The sequence below is a fragment of the Trachymyrmex cornetzi genome, unplaced genomic scaffold (assembly GCF_001594075.2).
Source record: "Trachymyrmex cornetzi isolate Tcor2-1 unplaced genomic scaffold, Tcor1.1 scaffold123, whole genome shotgun sequence".
Lineage (NCBI taxonomy): Eukaryota > Metazoa > Arthropoda > Insecta > Hymenoptera > Formicidae > Trachymyrmex > Trachymyrmex cornetzi.
In genome coordinates this window covers 43,017-54,455 of record NW_017295795.1, presented here as the reverse complement: position 1 = coordinate 54,455, position 11,439 = coordinate 43,017, and the positions used below count along the sequence as shown (strand labels likewise).

Genomic DNA, 11,439 nt, shown 5'->3' with positions numbered 1-11,439 from the left:
TCCCCCCCCCGTCTCACTGGAAATACATGTATGTAAAAAGTGACTACAATATATGTGGGTGATTAGTTTTCTTTCTAAAAATAACACTATACTACACACAAATGGATTTACATATTTATATGTCCATTTACATTAATGTAAATTAATTCTCCAATTGGGGCTTTGAAGACCCAGATGAACTTTAAATTATTCTGCCTCAAATTCGGACATATACAAAAAAGTGAAAAGGTCATATTATTGTAAAATCGTATTTTTAAATGTTAAAAGTACCAGAATTTTGTCAGATTTTTTAGAGCTCAAAATTCCTTTCAAAAACATAATGAGGCATTAGTGACCCAATTATACTAGCCCAATGGCAAAAAAATATTGGATTTTGTAGAGTTAACTTTAATCTTGATTTTTTAACTTATTCTCCATTCTTTTCCAATTATTGGAACCAAAAATAGTTAAAACGTAAATTAAACCAAGATTAAAGTTAATCTACATTGGTAAAAACATGAATGTGCAACATAGTGTCATTTTTACACGGAAAGCTAATCATACACACACACGCGCGCGCGCGCACACACGCACGCACACACAGTTATTTTTTACACACTTGAATTTATAATCACGCCCCCCTCCCCCCCCTCTTTCTCTCTCTCTCTCGCTCTCTAACTTTTCTCTTTCCCTCCGTTTTTTCTTACTTTTCCTCTTCACTTCATTGATCCCGCGAGAGTGACTTAACGAGGAACACGATCAAAGCGCGTGCCGCTAAGAGTTGAAACGAGAATTCGTAGCGCATCGGTGTACTTCGAGTGAACGTACGTCTTGAGCGAAGACGTGTACATATGCCGACGTACGTGTATATGTATACATTTCTCGGTGTAGCTAGTTAAAGAGTATCGATGGTGTCGCTTGATAATTAGCTCGTGAGCTTAGGAGCTCCGAATCGCCCTCGCGTCCGGCTATTTTCTTCTCTTTTTTACATCGCTTTAAGCTTCCGGGTGTACGTGTGTACGCTTGTATATGTGTACATGTATAATATTAGTTTTAATCTTCCCTTCCTTCCGAATTACGTTTCTATTTCAATCGTCAGTTGACTTAATTGTACACGATATAGCTATATTATACAAAGTATGCACTTCAAAAATATCCGACGCAACGGACCTTTTGAACCACACATGCTCACGCATTCCCATCGTTATTACTAAGTCATTTTAAATAGATGATGAAGAAAAAGGTGTAAGTGAATCGGGGAAGGTGGGTTGGGATGGCCGAGCAAGGGGATGGTTGACAGGAGGAACTTACACTTAGAGCTTTACTATGATACAACACTGGCAATAGTCATGTAATGTGGTTCGGTGTTTTTGTACGCGGGTCAATCTGTAAACCCGTGTAGTAATAACGCGCGTGAATTTCTCTCCCTCGTTTGTTGCAAATATTACAATAGATCTATGAATTGATCATAGTAATAGATTAATATTGATAATAATAATAATAATAATAATAATAATATATTATAATATATATAATAATAATAATTAATCAATCATTGATAAAGTAATAATCATCGTAATAATAATCTAGTATTTACAGAGTTTCACGTGAGGGCCCGGTATCAAATACGCATTCTTGTTAGTTACATTTTGATTGAACTGTACACTCGCAGTGGACCCTCAATCAAAGTAAACTATTCTCTTCACATCCGTCGTCAAAATTAACATTGTTTTATATAAACCCTCCCTCGCGCGCACTAGCAGCCTGTTGTGAATTTCTATTTTTTTTGTTTTGGTTACGATAACGTTAACTCGTCACATAGGCGATACTCTCGATAGACGCGATTAAACATCTTACCAAGAATATCGTCGCTTCTTTAAAGTTCCACAGACGACTCGTGACATGCGGAAAATACGATGTCACATGTGATAAATCCATAAAATTTCATATTAAGGTACAACCTTCGGTGTGGCGCTTAGGGATTATCCTCTTAACAACAAATTTTCTCCTTATTAAACAAATATATTACTTAACGTATGTATGATCTAAATTATCTTTCTCTCCCCTTACATACAACACTCTAGTGGATTCTCCCTATCTATATTATCGTTTATCTTTCATACAAGTCTTCTTTATCATATACTCTGTAATTTTTCGTTATGGTAATATTAATATAGTAATATATAATTGCGTACATTTACGATACTAATTATGAACTAATAGTATTTGAACTATTAATTATTAATTAACTATATAGAGAGAGATATATATATATATATTTGTACGATTTCACTCACCCTGCACGAGTAGCAGCGAGGAAGAGTGGTAGAGTCGAGGGGGCTCTGGAGGATACGAGTGGAGGATACGTAAATAATGATCTTTCGACAGTTTCGCTTTAGTCTTTCGTTCCTCCTCGTTCTACCGATTTTCATGTCTCTTTCTTTCTCGACCAAGGACGAAAACAATTTTGAGTCTATTTGAGCCAGGCCGAGAAGAATTAAAAAGCACCAACATCGCGTTATCTTTCCCTCTTGTCTTTCGACGCATCGCATAATGTAGAAAATTGAAAGAGAAGATATATACACGCGCGCGCGAACCGAAATGTTTGTTCGCAACATTAAGGATCGCGAAATCGGAAACTATCCTGCGGTCCTAGGGGAGTTCCAAACCCTCAGGCGTGTCAGGCTCAATCGCTCGACAAAATTTGATGGTACGCGCGTCAGGCTTTCTCTTTCAGTCTCTATCGGCGCGCGCGTGAGTTTCAAGATTAATTATCTAATGCTTTCATAATTTCGTGAACGTTTCGTATTATTTATAAATTCACGCGACGCGGACGGTCGCAGCCATCCGAGCGCCGCCGTTGTCGTCTCCATTAAGGGAAACACTTACATAACCATCGACCGATGTGATCGTTCGTAACAGTCACTACAACCCCTCGACGAACTTGGAGAGTTGGTCCTGCGGCGTCATCGGCGTTACCTCGTTGGCGTCTGCGCCGCCATTCGTGGGCGCCGGCGCCGGCGAGGAATGATGAGGCATACTGGCGGGATGGCCGGTGGGCGCACCTGGACCGCCACCCAGCTGCGAAAGCATCATCTCGCTAGGCCCGCCGCCGAGCTCGTGGGCCGGCGAATGTGTCGGCGTGCCGTGAGGCGGATGATGATGCGGCGATGGCACCGGACCCGATCGCGGCGACGGTACCGGTTGATTACGAGGGGAAGGGACAGGTCGCGGCGAGGGGTTGGGCTGCGGAGATCGGATGGGCGGTGGCGAACGGACTGACTGCATCAACTGTTGTTGCACGGAGATCCCCGGCGGACCCATGACGCCTTGCGGCGAGGGCACGGGCGGCGGAGTAGGTTTCAGACCTGGCTGACCGTAGCCCTGTTCGTTGAAACCGCCGTAACCTAGGGAGTTGGGCAAGTTTTGGTGTCGAGAAAACACGCTACGTACTACAGCCCCACTGTTTCCTAAGTAATTACGATGGGTCGTGTAATTACCAAGAAGTGGTCGTATAGGTCGCTGTTGACCATATGGTGGCGCCGGAGGTTGAGTGAACGGCTGCTGCTGTTGTTGCTGCTGCTGCTGTTGTTGCTGCTGCTGTTGTTGTTGCTGTTGAGCCACCTGCTGTTGCCTCTGCTGCATCACCAGCATCTGTTGCTTATACCATTGCGACTGCGCTTGTACTGGCTGTTGTTGTTGCGCCTGTTGCGTCAGCATCTGTATCTGCAGTCTACCCTGTTGTTGCTGCTGCGTCTGTTGCTGCGGTTGCTGCTGCTGCGGCTGTTGCTGTTGAGACATCATATGCTGCAAACCAGGTTGTTGTTGTTGGGGTTGATTAGGGCCCAATGGGCCGCCGACACCCCCACCATGCTGACCAGGTTGTTGCTGATGGACAAGCGCCTTTTTATTAAGAAGATCAGTAGTCAAATCTGCGCGTAACAACAGATGTATGATATTTTTTAAAATGTCAATCAACTCACTCGTTGCTTGATGAAGGCGGCCATTAACGGTGGATTGCTCTTGAGTATTTGGAGTATCTGGTTCTGCTGATCGGGCGTGTGCGGGCTTCTGAGAGTTTGCATCAGCTGTTGCAGAGCGTGCTTGTGCATAGTACTTGCCTGCGGACCGACCTGTCCGACCGGCCCGATCACGCCCGGTTGCCGTGCCATTTGCGCACCCATTCCCATTCCCGGTTGAGCCTGATGCTGTTGTTGCTGCTGTTGTTGCATCAGCTGTTGGGGTGTCTGCTGTCGCGCCAAATTGGGATTTTGTTGCATCACTGTATTCGACTGGTACCTGCTAAAAAATAAAAGAACACGCTGTCTCACAAGAATACGTAGAAACCGTGTTCTATTTGGATTTTTCGATTATAATTTATTTGTCAAAGTTAATGATAACAAATATGTAAAATTTAATAGCTACCTCGCTGTCCATTGATCCATCGGGATGAGATGCGTGCCGCTAGGATTCGGCATCTGAACCGGCAACGGCCGTTGCATCTGAGGTGGTGGCATTACCCCGCCAGTTTGACCTCCTACGCCGACACCCACACCAACACCACCGCCGGGTGTTACCTTACCGTAGCTGACATGTGGTGCTTGTTGTCTCGCTGCCTCCTCCTGCACCTGCTTCACCACTTGTAGAACATGAGCGGGAGGAGTCTGCGTTCCGGGCTTCAATCCGATACCTGGTTGATGTGGTGTTGGCAAATTCGATGTGCTAACACCAGGTTTCATAGCGACTCCAGTCGTCATGGCAACGTTTGAGGTCTGTTGTCCGGTCTGCATTGCTACAGGTCCGGTGGGCCTCGTATTCATCACAGCCATTCGCCTCCTATACACGAATAAACGCGAATATTGACTAACATTTTCGATATATAAAAGTTTGATAGATACATAATAACTAAGCAGATAGTAAGCTTTTATTTAAGTTTAAAAGTAAATAAAAAGTAAAATAATTTATAACGCTTTATTATTCAGAGAGCAAATGATATTAAGAGTTGAGGAATAAAGCTTAACAGCAAATTCAAAAATAAAGACTACATGCAAAGATATGCAAAAGAATCAAAATATGTTCACGCGTTTTAATTTAGGTAGCATTCTACGCTATTTAATAAAAATAGATAGAGCAACGCTTAAAATAAAAGGCAATAGAATATATTTTTGTATTAGTGCAATAATATATACATAAAATCGACAACTTTACTGACCTAAGCAACTGCGCTTGCTGTAACCGTTGTTGTAATTGTTGCTGCTTTATCTTGTGCTTGATGTTGGAGCAGAATGGAACGAGACATTTGGTCTCTTGGCAGTGTTTTGCATGATAACAACACAACGCAATTAACTGTTTACATATAGGACAACCACCATTTGTCTTTCTCTTGCAGTTCTTCGTATGCATAACTACTCGCTTCATCTTCTGACAACTCGGTAGACGACAATTGGCATCTCTACATTGGCAAGCATGCACCAATGACTGAATGCATCTCTGTATCGATAATTTCCTGGCCTCCTACATTATAGAAATAAAAAGATATACATGAGAACATTATAGGCTTATTACAACACAAATATTTTCAGAAGATAAATTACCTGTGGATTCGTTTGTTTGGCATCGGCCGGTGAAGAGCCATCATCCAAATCAAAGCCAAGTTTCTCCATCGGATGCGGGTGACCGTCTTTATCTTTACAACTCACACATAAATCGAAATCCTGTCATAAAATTGGAGTTAGAGTAAAAGCAAGTTATGCAAAGATACAAAAGTACTTTTTTCCAAATAATCTTATACGTACGTCACAAACTGTACAATGGTATCTAGTCTCCACATGACTTTTACAGTTATTACAAGTGTAAACAAACTTGTCTTGGCCTTGATTATGTAATTCGTATAGCATAGACATGGAACTGAACTTCGCTCTTCTAAGCGATGAAAATTCGTAATGCCTTTCCCTTGCCATAGTGAGAAATGCGTCACGACCATCCATTAGATCACAATTGATAACAGGATCGGGATCTTGGATAGGCTAAAAAAGATTTAAATAAAAATTAATGATCGCATGCATCAAGTTTTCAGAGGAAAAGAAATGTGAAACATGGAAAAAACTTACTGCCAAACTGGCTGCACTTTGAGCGCTGTGCAACCTAATGACAAAAAACACCTCTTTGTGCTTTTCCATAGTGGCAAAGATTTTCGCGGAAAGATCATTGCCGGTTTGAGGAGTATTCGATTTCTTGCTATTTTTCCTTTGATTCGCTTTAGATTTATTAGATTTCTTCGCCTTTTTCTGACCCTTCTTCTTACCGTCTGGAGTTTCCGCGTCTTCGGACAGTGAAAATATCTGAAAAGATATGAGATCGGGGATATAAATATATGAGACTAAAAAGGTGGTTATTGCATGCAAGTAGGAACATTATTTATTTTCTACAATTTACCGCGTTTGCTGCAGCAGCGGCTGCTTCCGCCGCTTCAGCTTGTTTACGTTTCTCTTCCTCTTCCTGATCTAATTCTTTAATACTTTCTTCCAACACATTCGGCCAAAAGTCGCCCTCAAAATATGGTAGGTCCGCCGCGGACGACAGCCTGTCTTCCATAGCTTGTTTTAAGATATCCTGCATACAAATGTTTCATTTATATATTTCCGTCTTAAAATAGAGATACATGCGCAAATAGTCAAAATGCAAAAAAAAAATGTTGTCTGCAAATCCTATGTTCATTGCTATGTAAATGTAACAAGAACACTAGCTTTGCTACAGACGTTTCTTTAAGTCTCGTTTGACACCGATACGATACCGCGACACGTAACGGAAACACAAGAGACTAGATCTAAAAATCCATGAAATGCATTTATCTGTTAACCTTGTAGTCGAGCACGATTCTTTCGACCATTCCCTTGTCCAACATTTTTTTGTACCACTCCTGCAATCTCTTAGGCTTTGGTATTTTTTGTTCTGCGGGATGGCAGTGGAAGATATAATCGTCCCCTTCGGAAGGTGGACAAGCCCAAATGTGAGCCATAGTGTATCTGCAATTTCACATTTTTCTTCTTTATATATATTTTTTAATGTATAAATTTTTAATGTAAAATTCATAATATATTCATATCTTAGATACAATATTAGATTTATATTATGTACACTGTAAATTACACCGATTATAATTTGCCTTTTTACTTCGATAAACTTACCCAAGCTGTTTCGCGTAGTCGAGATATCCAAGAAGAATCTCGTGATACACAGCCGTTCGAAATTGTCTAGGCCGGAAGAAGTGGACAGAGTCCAGATACGCGATGTAAACTCGTCTGGTGTTAGGCGGCGTACATTCGCTTCCGTACTCCTGCACATGCATACCGAAAAAACAGACGTCGGTGCCGTCGACTTCCTCGAACGCGAACAATGCTTTCGCGCGGTATGGGAATTCGCCGGGCATGTCACCGTTCTCGACGAATCTACTTCGCATCCCGGGCTTGACCTCGACCACCTTGTCGCTGGATGCGACCACTCTGATCGCGACCTCACCGGCGCCCGCTTCCTTCTTCTTCAAGAAATTATTTACGCGCGTCTCGATATACGTGCCGAGTTTCGTAACTGGTAATCGTTTGGCGTTGAACTTATTCTCTTTGCGTTTCTGTCCCTTCTTCTTTAAGCAATTATCACAGGTAAATCTGTCAAAGGGAAAGTAACTTCTAAGTACGTGAGATATTTTATGGCTTTATCAAACTTGAAAAGTGGACAGTAAACAACGCAAACGCATTTTATTTTAATAGAGAGAAAACATAATCCGTCAAATCTTTTCGCGATTACAGTTTTGATAAAATAAAATAAAATTATTTACCCTAATGGCCAGATTGCTTCCATATGGAGCACACAAATTTGATGTACTCTCCTACCACAGTCCGTACAGGTTACAAAAGGCTCTAATTCTAGGTGATCATTCTTCATTTCCTGGAACTGTTCCTTCTTGATGGCACTATTAGGAACAAAGATGTCATATAGATCGTACCAGATCGGAATAATGTTAACTAAGATTACACACGTTAATTTTATTATATCACTTACGTTTGAGGCTGCGTTGGATCGTCTCCCAACGTCACTGTGTCACCAGGAATGTCGTTGAAACATTTCTGACAGAAGGTGTATCTGTCGGAAAGAAGACCAATTCCCTTTAGTAGACCACTATTATATCGGCGCCGTGTATACGGTTTTATTATGTAAATTCGATGTACGACGGCCAATTTATTCCAAATGTGTGTCCAAGTTTCGGCGTATTGAGTTTCCGTCAATTTCGGCAAGTGTTTTTTTTATATGTACAATCAATTTTTTTCGTAATTACACATGCATGCAATGGCCAATTGTTTCGGATCCGATTTCAGTTTCGAAAGACCGTGGAAAGGCATCGTTTGGGTTTTTTTTCGATTACAGTTTTTTCCAGAATCAAGTATTTCGCAGTAGAGTCGAAAAGAAGCAAAGTCGCAGGCAACACAAGAAGTAAGCGGCAAACAAGGATTTGTGTATGCGTGCGCAACCCATGGGCGAAGACATACAAAGAAGAGAACAGTGCCAATATTAAAAAAATATCAATTTATACGTCATTTTCTAAATCTTAATCGCATATACCAAAAGGCTATGCAAAGCCATTTATATCCAGCGATCAATAAACGTTCCTTACGCTGTAACTTTCTTCAATTTTAGAACTTTAACGTTACATTTTATACTCGTATAAAACGATACATATCCCTTAAGTATATGCACAACTATATATTACACAAACTTTAAGTGCGTGAGTTTAATACGAAAGAAAATTCGTACACATAGCTTCAAAAAAGTGTAGTTCAGGGGACTGACCTGCTTTTGCATTTATTGTCAAAAGCAAGTTAATTAACCTGTCAATTCAATTTAGCGTATTCAGCGATAGGACACTTTCATATTAAAAGGATCTACAGAAGATGAATACGCGGGGATCACCGTTCTTCAAATGCGTTATAAGCATGGCAGAGCCGTATAGAACATTACTTAAAACGTAAAAGTCACTACTAGATATTACAAAATACTGCAAACGTGTCCCCATTGTGCACGCTCTAATTACAGAAATGTTCAAACTGCTAACGTAACATAATACTTAAAATGCCATTTCTCACATGCTCAATTGATTTAGATTAACAAAAGTAATATAATGGATTAACTAAACTTCGACTTAAAGTTAGAATACATCTATGTATTAATATTTTGATAGATTCAGCATTAATATTTAATATAATATTAACATTTTAAGCATTAGTATTTTCAAATAACGTATTATCTCTCACGTCAATAGTTCTCTATGCATTATAATTCAATATATACTTGAATGTAACTGTGCACTGACCTGTTTTGATACGAATAATACTTTGCATCCCTAGGTATCGTACAAAGCTGCTTGCCGTAGCAACAGAGTACTTGCGGGTTGAATGTGTACTTTCTGCCGCAACAATAACCCAGTGCCTGCATCACCGGGTCTATCTCCTGCTCAAACACTTCCGAGAGCTGCGTTTGAAAAAAGGAGAAAAATAAATTAGACTTGAACGTATAAAGCATGTATCGCATGTTAGCGATGATATCGTCAGATAAACATTACCTTGGTGCAATATCTATAAACTCGAGAAGTCTTGCGATTATACAGCCAAGCATTATCAAACATCATCCATACGTCGTCGACGTACTCCCACGGATCACTGTACTTCTCCGTGTCGAGTTTCTTCTTGATCGTCGATAGATCCATCGGCTTCTTCACGATAGTTGGATAATCCGGTATACCCAATGCCTGGGGATCTACCGGTTGTCGGAACGGAATGCTCTCAGGATCTTGTCGATATAGCTTTTCCAACGTCGGCATCAATGCTTGGCGCAATTCATCAGGCTTGAACAAGCACTTCTTCTTGTCAGTGGACGTGCCACTCGGTTGAATCGGTTCCGGCACCAAGGGTTTGATGTCAGAGGTAGTCGTGTCCTGACTGGACACGGGAGTCATGCTCTCCTCTTTAATGCCAGGCTCTTCCTTCACGGTCGCCTCATTCGAGCCCTCCTCCATTGGTTCGGTCTTCGGCTCGGTCTTGATAATAATCTCATTATTCACACTTTTACCATCCATTCTGTGATTCTGTGGCTCGTCCGGTGGTTCTTGTTTGATCTCCATCTTTATTTCCTCCTTGATGGAATCCAGCTTACCTTTGTTATTATTCATCGGTGGGCTGGGTGAATTGTCACGATCCAGCGCTGCTGTAATGGCAGCCATTTGCGAGGACATGGATGTGCTACGTGGAGTGTTTAGTGCTGCTCGTTCTTGCGAGGTCATACCCTTGCCAAGACTCGCAAGGCCGGCTGGGGACGGTGTTGGGCCGGAATGGGGAGGCGTCTGGTTCGATGCGGAAGAAACCGTTTGATTTGGCGTCATTAATGACGGTACAAGTGGTGTGTTTGGTGTAGACGTGGTCGACTGAGGTCCGTTAGTCGTACCCGCAGTTGTCACGGGTACGCCACCCGTTGGACTTGGTCCGCTGGACGCAGGCGGTGGTATCGTCTGTGGTGTCGATGTTGCAATACCATTGTCATTAGGCGTGGTAGCTGACAATGGCCGAGTTGGAAACTGTTGATTCGATTGTTGTTGCGGCTGTTGCTGCGGCTGCTGTGCATTTGGTTGCTGCATACCACTAAACGGTGATGGTGCTTGCGGAATCGATGTTGCTGGAGTACCGACCTGGCTGGGAGCACTTGTCGGTTGTGGTTGCTGCTGACTTTGCTGTTGCTGCTGCTGCTGTTGTTGCTGTTGTTGCGCTGCTTGAGCCTGAGCTTGCGCCAGTCTGACTTTCATGAGATCGGGAAATTGATGCTGATTCTGAATAGGAGAACTGTTAGGTAAACCGGCAGTCGTGCCATTGGACGTCGGGAATTGACTAGTCGTCGCGTTGTTAGATGCAGTAGTGGTCGTGAGATTAGCCTGGGACATTTGAGGTCCAAACGGACTCAGTCCAGGATTAGGCACCATATTGGCGTTGGATGTGGATTGTCCGTTTGGGCTAGGACCGGGAGGGCCGACCAGGATGCCTTGTTGTTGTTGCTGCTGCTGCTGTATTTGCTGCTGAGCTTGCACCTGTTGTTGTTGTTGGGCCTGCTGTTGTTGCGCCTGCTGTTGCTGTGGGAACTGCATCCTATTGTGCTGTTGGATGGCCATCGCTGGTATCGTTGCCAGTTGACCCATACTCGGTGAGTGGCTTCGTAAGGTAGGTGGTACTGTCCCGACAGGTTTCGATGCCCCTGGCATAACAGTACCTACATTTGAAGGCGCACATGGCCTTAATCCAGGACCAGATGTACCCGGTGGCTGCGTTGGTTGTTGCTGCTGCTGTTGCTGTTGCGCTTGCAGCTGTTGCTGTTCCTTTCGTTTTTGTCGTTTTTCGTCTATGTTATTCGACAAATCGCGCTTAG

At 42.5% G+C, this 11,439-nt stretch overlaps 1 protein-coding gene across 8 annotated transcripts in view; it reads right to left on the bottom strand.

Moving 5' to 3' along the window:
- Window positions 1-2,307: 2,307 nt before the first annotated feature.
- Window positions 2,308-11,439, bottom strand: part of LOC108770101 (CREB-binding protein) — a 20,569-nt gene continuing 11,437 nt past the window's right edge. For 5 of the 8 annotated variants that reach the window (XM_018521410.1, XM_018521425.1, XM_018521441.1 and 2 more), the window contains exons 11-24: window positions 9,593-11,412; window positions 9,344-9,501; window positions 8,038-8,154; window positions 7,814-7,948; window positions 7,167-7,643; window positions 6,839-7,004; window positions 6,415-6,591; window positions 6,090-6,320; window positions 5,775-6,005; window positions 5,574-5,693; window positions 5,192-5,493; window positions 4,405-4,815; window positions 3,963-4,281; window positions 2,308-3,882 (exon numbers count right to left, since the gene is read on the bottom strand). In XM_018521410.1, the coding sequence (XP_018376912.1) occupies window positions 2,905-3,882; window positions 3,963-4,281; window positions 4,405-4,815; window positions 5,192-5,493; window positions 5,574-5,693; window positions 5,775-6,005; window positions 6,090-6,320; window positions 6,415-6,591; window positions 6,839-7,004; window positions 7,167-7,643; window positions 7,814-7,948; window positions 8,038-8,154; window positions 9,344-9,501; window positions 9,593-11,412 (5,642 nt within the window). In that variant the 3' untranslated portion in view covers window positions 2,308-2,904. The remainder of the gene's footprint in view (window positions 3,883-3,962; window positions 4,282-4,404; window positions 4,816-5,191; window positions 5,494-5,573; window positions 5,694-5,774; window positions 6,006-6,089; window positions 6,321-6,414; window positions 6,592-6,838; window positions 7,005-7,166; window positions 7,644-7,813; window positions 7,949-8,037; window positions 8,155-9,343; window positions 9,502-9,592; window positions 11,413-11,439) is intronic. The other 3 variants (XM_018521461.1, XM_018521471.1, XM_018521452.1) reach the window with 2 other exon arrangements.